Source organism: Pseudophryne corroboree, chromosome 1 (genome assembly GCF_028390025.1).
Source record: "Pseudophryne corroboree isolate aPseCor3 chromosome 1, aPseCor3.hap2, whole genome shotgun sequence".
NCBI classification, from domain to species: Eukaryota; Metazoa; Chordata; class Amphibia; order Anura; family Myobatrachidae; genus Pseudophryne; species Pseudophryne corroboree.
Genome location: NC_086444.1, coordinates 88,084,626 through 88,102,884, shown reverse-complemented (window position 1 = coordinate 88,102,884; position 18,259 = coordinate 88,084,626). Strand labels below are relative to the sequence as shown.

At 44.4% G+C, this 18,259-nt stretch overlaps 1 protein-coding gene and 1 long non-coding RNA gene across 3 annotated transcripts in view; one reads left to right on the top strand and one right to left on the bottom strand.

Annotated features, from left to right (window-relative positions):
* LOC135056303 (uncharacterized) overlaps positions 1–6,873 on the bottom strand; it is a 57,447-nt gene extending 50,574 nt beyond the window's left edge. Inside the window, exons 1-2 of the long non-coding RNA XR_010243945.1 lie at positions 6,785–6,873; positions 2,724–2,829 (exon numbers count right to left, since the gene is read on the bottom strand). This is a non-coding gene — a long non-coding RNA (uncharacterized LOC135056303). The remainder of the gene's footprint in view (positions 1–2,723; positions 2,830–6,784) is intronic.
* The window catches only part of DAB2 (DAB adaptor protein 2), a 110,168-nt gene that overhangs the window by 50,551 nt on the left and 41,358 nt on the right, over positions 1–18,259 (top strand). Inside the window, exons 9-10 of one of the 2 annotated variants that reach the window (XM_063961258.1) lie at positions 6,643–7,323; positions 17,860–18,031. In XM_063961258.1, coding sequence (XP_063817328.1) covers positions 6,643–7,323; positions 17,860–18,031 — 853 coding nt within the window. The remainder of the gene's footprint in view (positions 1–6,642; positions 7,324–17,859; positions 18,032–18,259) is intronic. The other variant, XM_063961268.1, reaches the window with a different exon arrangement.

Here is an 18,259-nt window from a genome sequence, read left to right as displayed (position 1 = left end):
GCAGATTAGATAGAAATTCATACACCTTATCTCAATTTGCCTGATCAGGATTATTATTACTAGTACTGGTCGTAATTCATTTTTGCCCAGTGGTTAGTTGATTACACATATACTGATCATAGTGAAAAATGAACGGTCCTTATTCTATGATATGTCACCATTATCACTGTCTTGTAATTAGTTACACCTTGTTGTCTTTTTGCATTTTCTTGCTGCATAGATCCCTCCTGTTCTGTAATGTACTGGTTAGCTGGAACCCAAATTATTTCTTTCCGCTCCAGAGCAGTATCGTCTTTTGGAGATTTTAATAATAAGTGATGGCAATAGGTGATAGAAAATCAGTCCTATCACCAGCGGTCATTCAGATGGGATTCTTATTGAGCGTGCCTGAACGGGTCCTGCAACGTTGCAAGCCACCTGGCATCAGACTGTCAGTGATTGACAGTATTATGCCGTTTCTAGGAGTGGGGTGGGGGTGGCCACGGGCTCCATTTAGAAAAACGGAGGCATGTTGCCACCATTTAGGGGGAGGGAAGAGGTCGGGGATCTCCGTCCTTGGACAGAGATTTCCTTGCCTCTGAGACTGGCATATTAAGCGAGCACCATGGGCATCTTAACAGCATTGTAGACCCTGGGCAAAGCAATGCCCTGGGGCTCATACACACCAATTAACAGAAACTAATAAAATAAAATCATAATATGCCCCTCCTGCGGTCCTGTGCCGTATCTCCACATGCTACCTTACAGTGATTGGCTGTCAGCTATCTGATTGATGGATAGCTCCAGTCATCCACCAATCAGCATGCTGACAGCCATTCACTGTCTAGCTGCAAGCTGGGAGGCGGTAGGGAATGCTGCCTCACCACTCTGATTGTGTGACCACCACCCACCCCTGCTCGGAGGCCCCTAGAATTGTGGGGCCCTGTGCAACTGCCTAGTGTGCCCATACATTAAGATAGCCCTGGACACTACTTCAAATGCAGCAGAAAAATATGACATTATACTGTCACACTAACCCCCTTGTGTTGCTTGCTGAGAAATAGTTTTTGTATATTCATCTAAATTATGTTACTAAGGGGCCATTTTAACAATTAAAGGATATCCTCGAAAACCCCTTTTTTCAGGGGGTACCCATTAATATTAAGTATCCTCCTGATGTATGTATGTATGCATGGGGGACTGCAGCAGATTTTGTAGCAAAAGCAGCCACTATAGATTTCTATGGGGCCTGCTTTACTGCTGAATTTACCAAACTCCGGTGTTAGCCATTGCAGCCTATAGGCTACAGTCCACAAACAGTACAGGGAGTGGGATCTGTATGACAGCAGGCCGCAGATGCACAGTAATGCGGTAGTCCCTGGTGCGATCACTTTACAGGTTCCTATTGGAGTCTATGGGGGACATGTACTAAGCAGTGATAAGAGTGGAGAAGTGAGCCAGTGGAGAAGCTGCCCATGGCAACCAATCAGCTGCTCTGTATATGATTATAGTATGCAAATGATACATGTTAAATCAGTGCTGATTGGTTGCCATGGACAGCTTCTCCACTGGCTCACTTCTCCACTTTTATCACTGCTTAGTACATGTCCCCATATGTCCCAGCATGTCTTTAATGATACATGCCAGCAGTATAAAAAACCCAATAAAGAATAACTAGGCCCCTAAAGAACATATGTCTGTGGAGGTGAGGAGACACAGACAAATGTTTGTGTATATAAAACCTAAATGTATTATTTATTAACTTGTCCAGAACACTGTTCATTGATTTGTGGGTTATTTACAAACATTAGGCCTTATTCAGGTTTGTTACCCACCCAAAAAAAGCACACTAATGGGCAAAACCATGTGCAGTGCAGGTGGGGCAGATGTAACATGTGCAGAGAGAGTTAGATTTGGGTGGGGTGTGTTCAAACTGAAATCTGAATTGCAGTGTAAAAATAAAGCAGCCAGTATTTACCCTGCACAGAAACAATACAACCCACCCAAATTGAAATCTCTCTGCACATGTTACATCTTCCCCACCTGCAGCGCAACATGGTTTTGAACATTTAGTGTGCTTTTTTGGTTTGCTAACAAACTGAATAATCCCCATTGCTCGGTGGTGCAAATTTGACCTGAACCTAAGCAATTAGTGACCATTTTTTTTTACCTGTCTACAGTAGTTCTCAATGAAAGGACAACTCTGATTGTTTCTATTGTTTTCCATTCCTGTTTTTTTCTTATTCATAAACCAGGGATGGCATCCAAAAAGAAAGTGCCTGTAGCTTATTAGTAAACTAGTATATTGGGACTGGCATATGTCGGGTCACCTCAGTGTATGGTACCCTTCGGCCCCCCCAACCCATCTTACCCTCAGGTCTGTCTGGTACCACCCCCTCCACCCCCCCCCCCCCCCCCCACCCTCACCCCTGTCTCTGCTGTTTCCCGCTCCCATACTTATCCCGTACCCGGCACCCGGCCCTCCTTTCCTAAATGTGTGCCATTGGAGACAGGACAGACCTACCGGTATTATTACATAGATTACACTTATAAGTAAATATGTAATTAGTCATATAGCACCTCTCCCTAGTTATTACATTTCTGATGCCCCACACTATATACTGTAGGGTTGTTCACCCTTCCCCTTTAATTGCCGCTGTTACTTTGTAATCTCTGGTGGTTCCCCCTATAGCATGTGACTGGGTGGCCCACCTGGCCAGTGTAGTGCTGGATTTGCTACATACCTGATGCAAGTGTCAAGTTATTCTCTGCAAATATAGAACTGAGGTCCTTCTTATTGCATTTTATGTACATCGCTGATTGCTCCTTGCTTCTTTACACATCAACTATCTATATTAACAATACACATTGTTATTAAAATCCTGCTGTATATGACAGCCCTACTGTGATTATTTTAATCCAATATGCATGTGGATTTTTGAAACCAGCTAAAATCAGCATTTCATGATCACTTTATCAAAGTTATGATAATGATTCCTTTAAAAAAATTATAATAATAATGCTTTGCTTTATTTTGAATATTGGGGGTGATTCAGACCTGATCGCTGCGTTCGGATAGTCGCCGCCTCCAGGGGGAGTGTAAATTCTCTTTGCAAGTGTGCGATCCCATGTATACGCCAAGCTGCAAAAATCCAGTGTGTGCAGTCTCTGCGCAGCCCAGGACTTACTCCTACAGTGCGATGAGAACGGGCTGACATCAGACTCCCTCTCTGAAAACGCTTGAATATGCCTGCGTTTTTCCGGACACCGTTACCACCAAGAAACGGCTTCCTCCTGTCAATCACCTTGCAAACGCCCATGTGATCGGATTTTTTGCACCATACCGTCACTGACCGACGATGCACTTTGTTGTTGTGCGCATTGCGGTGCATACGCATGCGCAGTTACTACCTGATCGCCCGCTGAGCGAAAACACATAGCAGCTATCAGATCTGAATCACCCCATTGTCCTTGCATTCTTGTGAGATGTCTCTTTTTTATGTTAATTTAGGAGTAGATAGATAGATAGATAGATAGATAGATAGATAGATACATAGATACATAGATACATAGATACATAGATACATAGATAGAATATACAGATGGGTCCACGTTTATCTTGGCCTTTAATAGGATTAACTGAGCCAGGTCAGTCAGACTTAGGGGTATATGCAATTGCGGTCGAATTCCCGAAATTGTCGAATTTCGGGACTTTTTCGCCAAAAAAAAAAAATCGTCAATGCAATTCAGTACTTTCCGTCAAAAAAACGGACTTTCAAAATTCGACTTTTTGAAATTCGACTTTTGTCAAATTCGACTTTTCTGCAATGATACAAGTGTTGCAATTCGACCAAAGTATATTCAATTGAAGTTTGGAAATTCGACAACAGTGCTTTTAGACAGTAAATTCAACATTTTCAATCCGCCACACTTTGGTGGGTGAAACTAATAAATAAAAATTAAAACATGTTTTTTTTAGTGTTTTTTTTTGTTATTGATAATAGCATATCTTTTTATATTAGAAGAGATTAGGTACTTGGTTTGTTTTTTTTGGAGGCACAAGTATTATTTATATATTTTTTAAAATAATTTTTTTTTATTTTTTTTAGATGGAATGGTAAAATTCAGAAAAAAAATGGCGTGGGGTCCCCCCTCCAAAGCATAACCAGCCTCGGGCTCTTCGAGCTGGTCCTGTTTCTAAAAATCCGGGGGGAAAATTGACAGGGGATCCCCCGTATTTTTAAAACCAGCACCGGGCTCTGCGCCTGGTGCTGGTGCAAAAAATACGGGGGACAAAAAGAGTAGGGGTCCCCCGTATTTTATACACCAGCATTGGGCTCCACTAGCTGGACAGATAATGCCACAGCCGGGGGTTACTTTTATACAGTGCCTTGCGGCCGTGGCATTAAATATCCAACTAGTCACCCCTGGCCGGGGTACCCTGGGGGAGTGGGGACTCCTTCAATCAAGGGGTCCCCAGCCACCCAAGGGCCAGGGGTGAAGCCCGAGGCTGTCCCCCCCATCCAAGGGCTGCGGATGGGGGGCTGATAGCCTTGTCAAAATTGAAAGAATATTGTTTTTCCCAGTAGTACTACAAGTCCCAGCAAGCCTCCCCCGCAAGCTGGTACTTGGAGAACCACAAGTACCAGCATGCGGGCGAAAAACGGGCCCGCTGGTACCTGTAGTACTACTGGGAAAAAAATACCCAAATAAAAACAGGAGACACACACCGTGACAAGTACAACTTTATTACACACTGCCGACACACACATACTTACCTATGTTGACACGAAGCAGTCGGTCCTCTTCTCCAAGTAGAATCCACGGGTACCTGAAAATAAAAGATAATTATACTCACCTGATCCAGGGTCCAGAGATAAATCCACGTACTTGTCAAAACAACAAAACGAACACCCGACCAGCGGACTGAAAGGGGTTCCATGTTGACACATGAGACCCCTTTCCACGAATGCAGACACCCCCGTGACAGCTGTCACAGAAGTGTCTCTTCAGCCAATCAGCGAGTGCAACGTCCTTGCACTCTGCTGATTGGCTCTGTGTGCGTCTGACCTCAGACAGCGCATCGCAAAGCCTCTCCATTATATTCAATGGTGGGAACTTTGCGTCAGCGGTGAGGTCACCCGCGGTCAGCGGCTGACCGCGGGTAACCCCACCGCTACCCGCAAAGTTCCCACCATTGAAAGTAATGGAGAGGCTTTGCGATGCGCTGTCTGAGGTCACACGCGCACAGCCAATCAGGTGAGCGCCACGGAAGTAGCGCTTCCTGATTGGCTGAAGGGACCTCAGTGACAGGAGTCACGTGGTGTCCCATCATTCGGGGAAAGGGGTCTGATGTGTAAACATGGGACCCCTTTCAGTCCGGCATGGTCGGGTGTTCGTTTTCTTTTTTTAACAAGTACGTGGATTATCTCCCGGACACTGGATTGAGGTGAGTAATTTTTTTCACAGGTACCCCGGATCGTCGGAGACTGTGGCAGTCGGCGGGTCAACATAGGTAAGTATGTGTGTGTCGGCAGTGTGTAATAAAGTTGTACTTGTCACGGTGTGTGTCTCCTGTTTTTATTTGGGTATTTTTTTTCCAGTAGAACTACAGGTACCAGCGGGCCCGTTTTTCTCCCGCATGCTGGTACTTGTGGTTCTCCAAGTACCAGCTTGCGGGGGAGGCTTGCTGGGACTTGTAGTACTACAGGAAAAAACAATATTCTTTACATTTTCACAAGGCAGCCCTTGGATGGGGGGGGGGACAGCCTCAGGCTTCACCCCTGGCCCTTGGGTGGCTGGGGGAGGGACCCCTTGATTGAAGGGGTCCCCACTCCCCCAGGGTACCCCGGCCAGGGGTGACTAGTTCGATATTGAATGCCACGGCCGCAGGGCACTGTATAAAAGTGACCCCCGGCTGTGGCATTATCTGTCCAGCTAGTGGAGCCCGATGCTGGTGTATAAAATACGGGGGACCCCTACTCTTTTTGTCCCCCGTATTTTTTGCACCAGCACCAGGCGCAGAGCCCGGTGCTGGTTTTAAAAATACGGGGGATCCCTGTCAATTTTTTCCCCGGATTTTTAGAACCAGGACCAGCTCGAAGAGCCCGAGGCTGGTTATGCTTTGGAGGGGGGACCCCACGCCATTTTTTTTCGGGTTTTTCCCGTTTTTCCCCGTTTTTTTAAATTGCGGCAAAATCCGGCAAATCGTCCGTTTTTCGCCCGCGGGACTGTCGAATCCGTTTTCCATTGAATATGGTGAATTTCGGCAACCACTTGCCGAAATTGGACGGTCGAATTGTGTCGAATTAAAAAATGGCGATAATTTTCCGCGATTCGCCGCTAATTGCATATACCCCTTAATCCCCTGCTGTAATGATTTAATCCCCTGCTGTATTGTTCTCTCTGTATTGTATTGCAGCTGAGAACAATAGATGAAGGGTTTATGTTAATAAACCATGGTGTGCCTAGACGCAGCAAAGAAGTCAAGATAAAGGTGGATCCATCTGTATAGTGCCTTTCTCAAATAAGACTGTAGGGACTTTATATAGATATATACAGTATATGTGTGTGTTTATATGCTTGCCATTGTAAAATTGTGATTTTCATGCTGTGCATGTTCCATTTTATAATGTTTCATCTAATTTCTCTCCACATCAATAGGAAAGTAATGATATCCTTTTAGTGGATTTAAACACTGAAATCGACACCAATCAGAACTGTGTTAAAGGAAATCCTTTTTTATCCAATGGTATCCATCACACTTCTTCTATTCCTCATCCCAACGCACAGTCTCCTTTCTTACCTGAAAACTCATCTTCTACCAATCTCAGCTTCTTCCCTGCACCTAATCCAGATCCCTTTTGTGATGATCCTTTCTCCGCTCCAGATCAGTCAACTTCTTCTTCACTTGATTCTTCAAAACCTGTCAATCGTAAAATGGAAAATGTAAAATGCGTAACAAACGGTCCCGACAGCAATGGCATTCTAACGAATGATATTGAGTTTGGGCAGCAGTTTGACCAAATCGCCGGCCAGTCCGGTAAACAAGAAGTAAAGTCAGACCAGTGGCCTTTTAAAGCTAGCCAGTCAGCGCCCATTACACGGACTCTCAATGGTGTACTAGGACAGAAATATTATGTGGGTTCACTAAGCAAACCAAAGCCAAATCCGTTTACTGAATGCCCATCCAAAGGAAGGGATGGGCAAAATGGAGTAAGAAGGAACTCAGAGGGGAATTCCAGTTGCAAGAGAGACAATGCCAGCCCTCTTTCATCCGACCCTATAACTATTAGCCCTCCGCCACAAAGTGCCAAGCCAGGAAGAGGAAGGAGAAGTGTAAAGGTGAATTTTTTAAAAACTTTTTGTATAGCGGGAAACTTTTTTTTTTTTTTTTTTTTTTATAATAATAGCATGACACAACATTCCCCACTTTCCTGAGACATCCTTCTTCTATCTTATCAATAGGTGTTCAAATATTGCACAAATATTTAACACTTATAACCTCAAGGTAATGCTAGTTAATTATATTATTTATTTGTTTTTATAATTTTCCATGAAAACACTTTGCATGACCCCTTCATTGCATGTAATCTCCTTTTATAGGGATGTCCAGGCAGACCAATATTACAAATGTAAAAACCTCTTTTCACTTTGCAAAGCATTCTCTGATGGGTACCCTTTATAAATTCCGTCTCATGAGAGATGTCCAGGTTTGGATTTAACTCCAAATTAGTTCAGATTTATCCAGAGTTTTTTATACTGGCCATCCAAAACACATGACAGCCGGATAGCCAATAAGATTCTTCTTTGAGATCCGGGTAAATCTGGGTAAATCCGAACCCGCACATCTGTAGTTACCAGGATAACAGAAATCATTCATGGCAGAGTGGTTATTGGTGAAGTTACTAGGAACTCCATTGCTACTTCTTGTCGAGCCCGGCAAACTCAAAATATAAATTTGGAAAAGAGTAGAGAGCAGGTGTTTACAATATTGTAATATTGGTTTTGGTGGACATGTCCTTTAAGACTTATCTCTATCCAAACATTTCTTGGAATTGTAATTCACATATGGAAAGCTTGAAATATTTTTTATTGTTCTGAAGTATTTACAAAAACAAAATGCTTATTATTGCATTTCAATGCTTATAGATGACGTCATTAGTTACTCTGATACATGGCAGCCCCGGTTATAGTTAAGGGATGGAAAGATTGGAGCAGTGCAATATTATAGCAAGTCTGTGTAGCACTTAGCAGATGTACGTTGGCTATAGAGGATATCCCAGGACTCAGATTGGATGTGAGAATCACGTGATGATGACTTTTAGAAGTGGAGCTATTATCTTCTAGAAGGTGCTAGATAAATGATAAGTAGAATCTGATTGGTTGCTAAAAACCGGCACCTTAGTAAATATACCCCATGGAATCCTATTTATTCCAGTCCACTAGTGACATAATGCACTCACTATTTTGATAGTTGCCAAACCAACATTTTGGGCCAATACTTAAGATAGAATGATAATTTTACCATATTATAGTATGGGCTGTTTTAGTCAAAACACAAATGAAGTCTGGATTCAAACTTCAATAGCTGTTTAATTCTGATACTTAATGGGACATAGGTAACACTTTTTGTATGCTGTATTTAATATTCTAAGTACTCATCTTTTAAGAAAGACTAACTTATTTTATCTCTGTTGCTTAATGCTTCCATGTGTGTAGTCACGGTAAGTACAGTAGTTTGGTGTCTTTATTTGAGTATTGTCTTTCATTTAATAATGTAAAATTAACTGGCTTATGTTGCTTGTTACGTGTAATTGTCAGCTGTAAGGTTTGTGTGTTTAGTGTCACAGCTAAATTATATTACTATAGATGTTTGTCTTATTGATCAAAACAATTAATTATGAAAAGTTTTTATAATTACCAATTTAATTATATATATTAACATTATGCTGGGTATTTGTCACTATACATTTTGGATTGTTTTTAATCGGTTATTTCATTATATATATATATGTTTTAAGAAAACATTACACTTCATTAAAGAGCATTAAAGGATGACATATAATTCATAGTTGTCAATGGGAAATGCAGTAAAATTCTATGAATAGTCAATAGCATAAATATAAGCTAGAGGAGCGTTGCTCAACTTTTTTTCTTATACTGTAGCTGCGATGCCTTATATCAGCGTTCCATCATTCTGGGACACCAATGGGTAATGTAATGAAGAGCGATTGGTCAAAATCGTAGATTTTGTGTGATTTTTGCAGCGGAATTTAAAGCTGGAAATTTTTGAGGTTTTTCCTTGTGCAAAATTGACGATTTAAAATCTTGCAGCGAAAATCACAGTTACTGATTCCAATGATACATGAGAGAGTTCAGTGAGGATGGCAGTGATATCTAACAATGAGCAATAAAAATATAGCGAGAAATGACAGGGCGCAGTTAGGATGGCAGAATGATTATCATTGTTACTATTATCCTTTATTTTAGGGCCCCACAAAGTGTCTGCAGCGCCGTATAGGGTATATACACACAGTAACAGTAAAACATGACCTGTCAATAGTATGGTAACTGTAAGTTGACATACGATGTGTCCTCATTTAATATATTCATCCAGAAGGAAATTTGCATTTCTTTTTAATGATATGCTTGACATTCATAAGGTATCACAAGTTAGTTCAGTACTAGATTTCTATAGAATAAGCTTGTGGCACCTTGTGCTGAATCACTCTATACCACCCTGACTAAGGGGGAGATGTACTAAGCAGTGATAAAAGTGGAGAAGTGAGTTAGTGGAGAAGTTGCCTATGGCAACCAATCAGCATTGACGTAACATTTATAATTTGCATAATTATCAAAATATACAGAGCAGCTGATTGGTTGCCATGGGCAACTTCTCCACTAGCTTACTTCTCCACTTTTATCACTGCTTAGTACATGTCCCCCTAAGTTATGTCTGCACAGAAAGTTTAGAACACGGGTCTTCAACCTGCAGCCCTCCAGCTGCTGTGGAACTACACATCCCAGCATACTCTGCCTCAGTTTTAGAATGCCTCAATAGCAAAACTGTGACAGGACATGCTGGGTAGTTCAACAGCAGGTGGATGGCCACAGGTTGAAGACCTATGGTTTAGAAGAACACAGCTCAATGAACCAACAAACTAGACAGGACACGGACTAGAGGCAAGGTTTGGGGAACTCACTATATCTTGACAGGCAAGTGTCGATGAGTCACTGAAAGGGGAATGACGTCCAGCACTCATCATGATCCTGTACCCAAGGAAGGGCAAATACTGAAAAGAACAAAGAACAATAGCTGCAAGGATAGTGTTGAGGAGGAACATGAGAAAGGAGGTCCTTGCCCATAAAAGCTTACCCATGGACAACTGAGGAACACAGGACAGGGGATGAGAGAATAGTAGATGTTTAGGAGGGAGGCTGGTAGGCTTCGATGAAAAGGTGAGTTTTGAGTGAACATTTGTATCTGTCAAGAGTCATAGAAGTATAACTTAGCGATTTAGTGAGTTCCAGAGGAGGGGAGCAGAATGGGACTAATCTTGTAGGTGGGCATGAGAGGAGATAACCTCTGTGGAACCAGTAATTGGTGGAAGAGCAGAGGTGACTGGAGGGAGTATGGACAGAAATTAAGTTGGAGACGTAGGAGGTCCAGAGTGATTTAGTGAGGGTCAGGAGTTTTAACTGGATAACTGAGGGTGATGACACATCTGTACAGTATCTTTGGAACATTTGAGAGAGGGGAGGGGCAATGACAATGGCAATAGGAGGGAAGAAAGTGGACGACAATGACACATGAAATGGGGAACACTTGATTCACATATATTTATATCTTGATTTCTCTTATGTTCCATTAGAATCGCTGACCGCATATCTCATCTCTCTCATCACTATTGTCAATGCCCCTATTATATATAATTTCCTTTACTCATTCTCCCTTCTCATGTCTCATTGCCCCCTTGCCCTTTGATGCCAGTTGCCCCTGCTCATACTTCATAACCATCCTCGTACATTGCCCCCTTCTCAATTCTCATTGCCATCCAATTACCCCTTCTTACCACACTATACCTCCAACCACAAACACACACCATAGCACGCATTCTGCCATGATGTTCTGGAACTGGCACATCTAAGACTGTATTCCCATATTTGTTGGAAATCTTGGGCTGCATCCAAAAACATGCCTATCAATATTTCCACTTTCTGCATATTTTGATCATTTTGGTTAAGACGCTTGATAAATCCAGTTATATCGTAAAGGACAGTGATAATGCCTTTAACGATGACATTTTAGGGACTGTCTAGTCCAATATCATTTAGCAACAAGGAGTTAATAGATCATTAAATGAAGAGGTTCTTTGTTGACGATAACAGAACAAGGTTGTCATACAAGAACATATTAGAATAGAGAACACTTTTCATGTCAACGATTCTCAACAAGTAACTCTCCACCCTCCAAAGAGTAGAAACACCGTTCCAGAAATACAGTAAAACCTTTCCCTTAGTGACATCAATCAAGAGCTAGTAGAAAGATTACAGGGGCCTTAGTGCTGGTGTGGAGCTTTGTAGTCAAGTTACTCTGTTTTATTATTAGGGTCTGTAAGTGATATACTGTAAGAGTAATGATGTAGGCAAGGTTTCTTGTGTTGGTGTTGACCTGTGAAAATGAAACATCCCTTAATTTTATGTTGTCCTGTCAATAATTGGAAGTATTTGACCAAACTAAAGGTCTCTGTACATCAAAGCCCTATTTTCCTAATTCCCCGATCCGACAGCACTGCCGATCTGTTGACCGGTTCAGCAATCCATCAGGAAAATTAGGTATGTTAAAAATCCAGATTTGCCGATCCCAACCGTTTTCAGTAAGGAACGAGATTTTTAAAAATGTTTAATATTCTCGATTCCCTGACCCGGGCATAAGGAGATTGGGAAATACACCGTTGGTGTATGGGGGCCATTACCTTTTTAGTACTATGGGCCTAATTCAGAGTTGATCGCAGCAGCAAATTTGTTAGCAGTTGGGCAAAACCATGTGCACTGCAGGGAGGGCAGATATAAAATGTGCAGAGAGAATTAGATTTTTCTCTAACGTCCTAAGTGGATGCTGGGGACTCCGTAAGGACCATGGGGATAGCGGCTCCGCAGGAGACTGGGCACAAAAGTAAAGCTTTAGAACTACCTGGTGTGCACTGGCTCCTCCCCCTATGACCCTCCTCCAAGCCTCAGTTAGATTTTTGTGCCCGAACGAGAAGGGTGCACACTAGGTGGCTCTCCTGAGCTGCTTAGTGAAAAGTTTAGTTTTAGGTTTTTTATTTTCAGTGAGACCTGCTGGCAACAGGCTCACTGCATCGAGGGACTAAGGGGAGAAGAAGCGAACTCACCTGCGTGCAGAGTGGATTGGGCTTCTTAGGCTACTGGACATTAGCTCCAGAGGGACGATCACAGGCCCAGCCATGGATGGGTCCCAGAGCCGCGCCGCCGGCCCTTTTACAGAGCCAGAAGACAGAAGAGGTCCGGAAAATCGGCGGCAGAAGACGTCCTGTCTTCAACAAGGTAGCGCACAGCACTGCAGCTGTGCGCCATTGCTCTCAGCACACTTCACACTCTGGTCACTGAGGGTGCAGGGCGCTGGGGGGGGGGCGCCCTGAGACGCAATAAAAACACCTTGGATGGCAAAAAATGCATCACATATAGCTCCTGGGCTATATGGATGCATTTAACCCCTGCCAGAATACATAGAAAAACGGGAGATAAGGCCGCCGATAAGGGGGCGGAGCCTATCTCCTCAGCACACTGGCGCCATTTTCCCTCACAGCTCCGTTGGAGGGAAGCTCCCTGGCTCTCCCCTGCAGTCACTACACTACAGAAAGGGTTAAAAAAAGAGAGGGGGGCACTAATTACGCGCAGTATTAAATAAAACAGCAGCTATAAGGGGAAAAACACTTATATAAGGTTATCCCTGTATATATATAGCGCTTTGGTGTGTGCTGGCAAACTCTCCCTCTGTCTCCCCAAAGGGCTAGTGGGGTCCTGTCCTCTATCAGAGCATTCCCTGTGTGTGTGCTGTATGTCGGTACGTTTGTGTCGACATGTATGAGGAGAAAAATGATGTGGAGACGGAGCAGATTGCCTGTAATAGTGATGTCACCCCCTAGGGGGTCGACACCTGAGTGGATGAACTGTTGGAAGGAATTACGTGACAGTGTCAGCTCTGTATAAAAGACAGTGGTTGACATGAGACAGCCGGCTACTCAGCTTGTGCCTGTCCAGACGTCTCATAGGCCGTCAGGGGCTCTAAAGCGCCCGTTACCTCAGATGGCAGATATAGACGCCGACACGGATACTGACTCCAGTGTCGACGGTGAAGAGACAAATGTAACTTCCAGTAGGGCCACACGTTACATGATTGAGGCAATGAAAAATGTTTTACACATTTCTGATAATACGAGTACCACCAAAAAAGGGGTATTATTTTCGGTGAGGAAAAACTACCTGTAGTTTTCCTGAATCTGAGAAATTAAATGGATAAAGCGCTCACACGCTTGTAAGGGCTCTACCCTCTCCTGAGATGGCCGCCCTTAAGGATCCTGCTGATAGAAAGCAGGAGGGTATCCTGAAATGTATTTACACACATACTGGTGTTATACTGCGACCAGCAATCGCCTCAGCCTGGATGTGCAGTGCTGGGTTGGCGTGGTCGGATTCCCTGACTGAAAATATTGATACCCTAGATAGGGACAGTATATTTTTGCCTATAGAGCATTTAAAAGATGCATTTCTATATATGCGTGATGCACAGCGGAATATTTGCCGACTGGCATCAAGTCTAAGTGCGTTGTCCATTTCTACCAGTAGAGGGTTATGGACACGACAGTGGTCAGGTGATGCGGATTTCAAACGGCATTTGGAAGTATTGCCTTATTAAGGGGAGGAGTTATTTGGGGTCGGTCTTTCAGACCTGGTGGCCACGGCAACAGCTGGGAAATCCACGTTTGTACCCCAGGTCGCCTCTCAACATGAGAAGACGCCGTATTATCAGGCGCAGTCTTTTCGTGGACAAGCGGGCAAAAGGTTCCTCATTTCTGCCCCGTGACAGAGGGAGAGGAAAAAGGCTGCAGAAATCAGCCAGTTCCCAGGAACAGAAACCCTCTCCCGCCTCTGCCAAGCCCTCAGTATGACGCTGGGGCTTTACAAGCAGAATCAGGCACGGTGGGGGGCCCGTCTCAATGAATTTCAGTGCGCAGTGGGCTCACTCGCAAGTAGACCCCTGGATCCTTCAGGTGATATCTCAGGGGTACAAATTGGAATTCGAGACGTCTCCCCCTCGCCGTTTCCTAAAGTCGGCTTTACCGATGTCTCCTTCTGACAGGGAGACAGTTTTGGAAGCCATTCACAAGCTGTATTCCCAGCAGGTGATAATCAAGGTACCCCTCCTGCAACAGGGAACGGGGTATTATTCCACACTGTTGTGGTACCGAAGCCGGACGGCTCGGTGAGACCGATTCTAAATCTAAAATCTTTGAACACTTACATACAGAGGTTCAAATTCAAGATTGAGTCACTCAGAGCAGTGATTGCGAACCTGGAAGAAGGGGACTACATGATGTCTCGGGACATCAAGGATGCTTACCTTCATGTCCAAATTTACCCTTCTCACCAAGGGTACCTCAGGTTTATGGTACAGAACTGTCACTATCAGTTCAGACACTGCCGTATGGATGGTCCACGGCACCCCGGGTCTTTACCAAGGTAATGGCCGAAATGATGATATTCCTTCGAAGGAAGGGAATTTTAGTTATCCCTTACTTGGACGATTCCTTGATAAGGGTAAGATCCAGGGAACAGTTGGAGGTCGGTGTAGCACTATCTCAGGTAGTGTTGCGGCAGCACGATTGGATTCTCAATATTTCAAAATCGCAGCTGGTTCCGACGACTCGTCTTCTGTTCCTAGGGATGATCCTGGACACAGTCCAGAAAAAGGTGTTTCTCCCGGAGGAGAAAGCCAGGGAGTTATCCGAGCTAGTCAGGAACCTCCTAAAACCGAGCCAAGTCTCAGTGCATAAATGCACAAGGGTTCTGGGTAAAATGGTGGCTTCCTACGAAGCAATCCCATTCGGCAGATTCCACGCAAGAACTTTCCAGTGGGACCTGCTGGACAAATGGTCCGGGTCGCATCTTCAGATGCATCAGCGGATAACCCTGTCACCAAGAACAAGGGTGTCCCTCCTGTGGTGGTTGCGGAGTGCTCATCTTGTAGAGGGCCGCAGATTCGGCATTCAGGACTGGGTCCTGGTGACCACGGATGCCAGCCTGCGAGGCTGGGGAGCAGTCACACAGGGAAGGAATTTCCAGGGCTTATGGTCAAGCCTGGAGACATCACTTCACATAAATATCCTGAAGCTAAGGGCCATTTACAAGGCTCTAAGCTTAGCAAGACCTCTGCTTCAAGGTCAGCCGGTGTTGATCCAGTCGGACAACATCATGGCAGTAACCCACGTAAACAGACAGGGTGGCACAAGAAGCAGGAGGGCAATGGCAGAAGCTGCAAGGATTCTTCGCTGGGCGGAAAATCATGTGATAGCACTGTCAGCAATTCCGGGAGTGGACAACTGGGAAGCAGACTTCCTCAGCAGACACGACCTCCACCCAGGAGAGTGGGGACTTCACCCAAAAGTCTTCCACATGATTATAAACCGTTGGGAAAAACTCGACAGGTATTGCGCCAGGTCAAGGGACCCTCAGGCAATAGCTGTAGACGCTCTGGTAACACCGTGGGTGTACCAGTCAGTGTATGTGTTCCCTCATCTGCCTCTCATACCCAAGGTACTGAGATTGATAAGATGGAGAGGAGTAAGCACTATATTCATGGCTCCGGATTGGCCAAGAAGGACTTGGTAAACCGGAACTTCAAGAGATGCTCACGGAGGATCCGTGGCCTCTACCTCTAAGAAGGGACCTGCTCCAGCAAGGACCCTGTCTGTTCCAAGACTTACCGCGGCTGCGTTTGACGGCATGGCGGTTGAACGCCGGATCCTGAAGGAAAAAAGGCATTCCGGATGAAGTCATCCCTATCCTGATCAAAGCCAGGAAGGATGTAACCGCAAAACATGATCACCGCATTTGGCGAAAATATGTTGCGTGGTGCGAGGCCAGTAAGGCCCGACGGAGGAAATTCAACTGGGTCTATTCCTACATTTCCTGCAAACAGGAGTGTCTATGGGCCTGAAATTGGGGTCCATTAAGGTTCAAATTTCGGCCCTGTCAATTTTCTTCCAAAAAGAACTAGCTTCAGTCCCTGAAGTTCAGACGTTGTAAAAGGGGTACTGCATATACAGCCTCCTTTTGTGCCTCCAGTGGCACCTTGGGATCTCAATGTAGTTTTGGGTTCCAAAAAGTCACATTGGTTTGAACCACTTAAATCTGTGGAGTTAAAATATCTCACATGGAAAGTGGTCATGCTGTTGGCCCTGGCCTGGGCCAGGCGCGTGTCAGAATTGGCGGCTTTATCCTGTAAAAGCCTTATCTGATTTTCCATTCGGACAGGGCGGAATTGAGGACTCGTCCTCAGTTTCTCCCTAAGGTGGTTTCAGCGTTTCACCTGAACCAACCTATTGTGGTGCCTGCGGCTACTAGGGACTTGGAGGACTCCAAGTTGCTAGACGTTGTCAGGGCCCTGAAAATATATGTTTCCAGGACGGCTGGAGTCAGAAAATCTGACTCGCTGTTTATCCTGTATGCACCCAACAAGCTGGGTGCTCCTGCTTCTAAGCAGACTATTGCTCGTTGGATTTGTAGTACAATTCAGCTTGCACTTTCTGTGGCAGGCCTGCCACAGCCAAAAATCTGTAAATGCCCACTCCACAAGGAAGATGGGCTCATCTTGGGCGGCTGCCCGAGTGGTCTCGGCTTTACAACTTTGCCGAGCAGCTACTTGGTCAGGAGCAAATTCGTTTGTAAAATTTCTACAAAATTGATACCCTGGCTGAGGGGGACCTGGAGTTCTCTCATTTGGTGCTGCAGAGTCATCCACACTCTCCCGCCCGTTTGGGAGCTTTGGTATAATCCCCATGGTCCTTACGGAGTCCCCAGCATCCACTTAGGACGTTAGAGAAAATAAGAATTTACTTACCGATAATTCTATTTCTCGTAGTCTGTAGTGGATGCTGGGCGCCCATCCCAAGTGCGGATTGTCTGCAATACTGGTACATAGTTATTGTTACCAAAAAATCGGGTTATTGCTGTAGTGAGCCATCTTTTCTAGAGGCTCCTCTGTTATCATGCTGTTAACTGGGTTTAGATCACGAGTTGTACGGTGTGATTGGTGTGGCTGGTATGAGTCTTACCTGGGATTCAAAATCCTTCCTTATTGTGTACGCTCGTCCGGGCACAGTATCCTAACTGAGGCTTGGAGGAGGGTCATAGGGGGAGGAGCCAGTGCACACGAGGTAGTTCTAAAGCTTTACTTTTGTGCCCAGTCTCCTGCGGAGCCGCTATCCCCATGGTCCTTACGGAGTCCCCAGCATCCACTACGGACTACGAGAAATAGAATTATCGGTAAGTAAATTCTTATTTTTTGGGGGGGGGTGTTCAAAATGAAATCTAAATTGCAGTGTAAAAATAAAGCAGACAGTATTTACCCTGCACAGAAACAAAATAACCCAACCAAATCTAATTCTCTCTGCACGTTATATCTGCCACACCTGCAGTGCACATGGTTTTGTCCAACTGCTAACAATTTGCTGCTGCAATCAATTCTGAATTACCCCCTATGTGTTGTATACGGTATTACTGTAGTTAATGATTGATCAAATTTGTACTTAATTAGGAACTCTATAAAGTCTCGAATAATATTTTTTTATACAGCCAAGCTCTGATGACTTGTTTGGGTCAGACCTCTTTCCATCAAACTCTGGAACAAATCTTGGACCAGCCTCGTCAGTAGCCGTTCCATCCCCACCAAACTCACTACAGCCTAATCCTCTGGATCTTTACAATTCTGCCAGCCTTTATGGTGTTCCAAATATAAGAGGTCCTGGTAAGTGAAGACCGTGAAGCTGAGTTGGCCAATATTTTGCCACAAATCTTGGGGTGAAAAATTAATAATTACAAAAAGCTGAAATTGTGTGTATGTACAAATGCAAAAACATAATTAGAAATAGAATTACAAATAGCTTTACACATGTTTATGTTATTTTCCAATAAGAACTGTCCTTTGTGATGTGGGGACTTCTTTGTTTATGCCCCGGGACTCTCAGGGATTTAT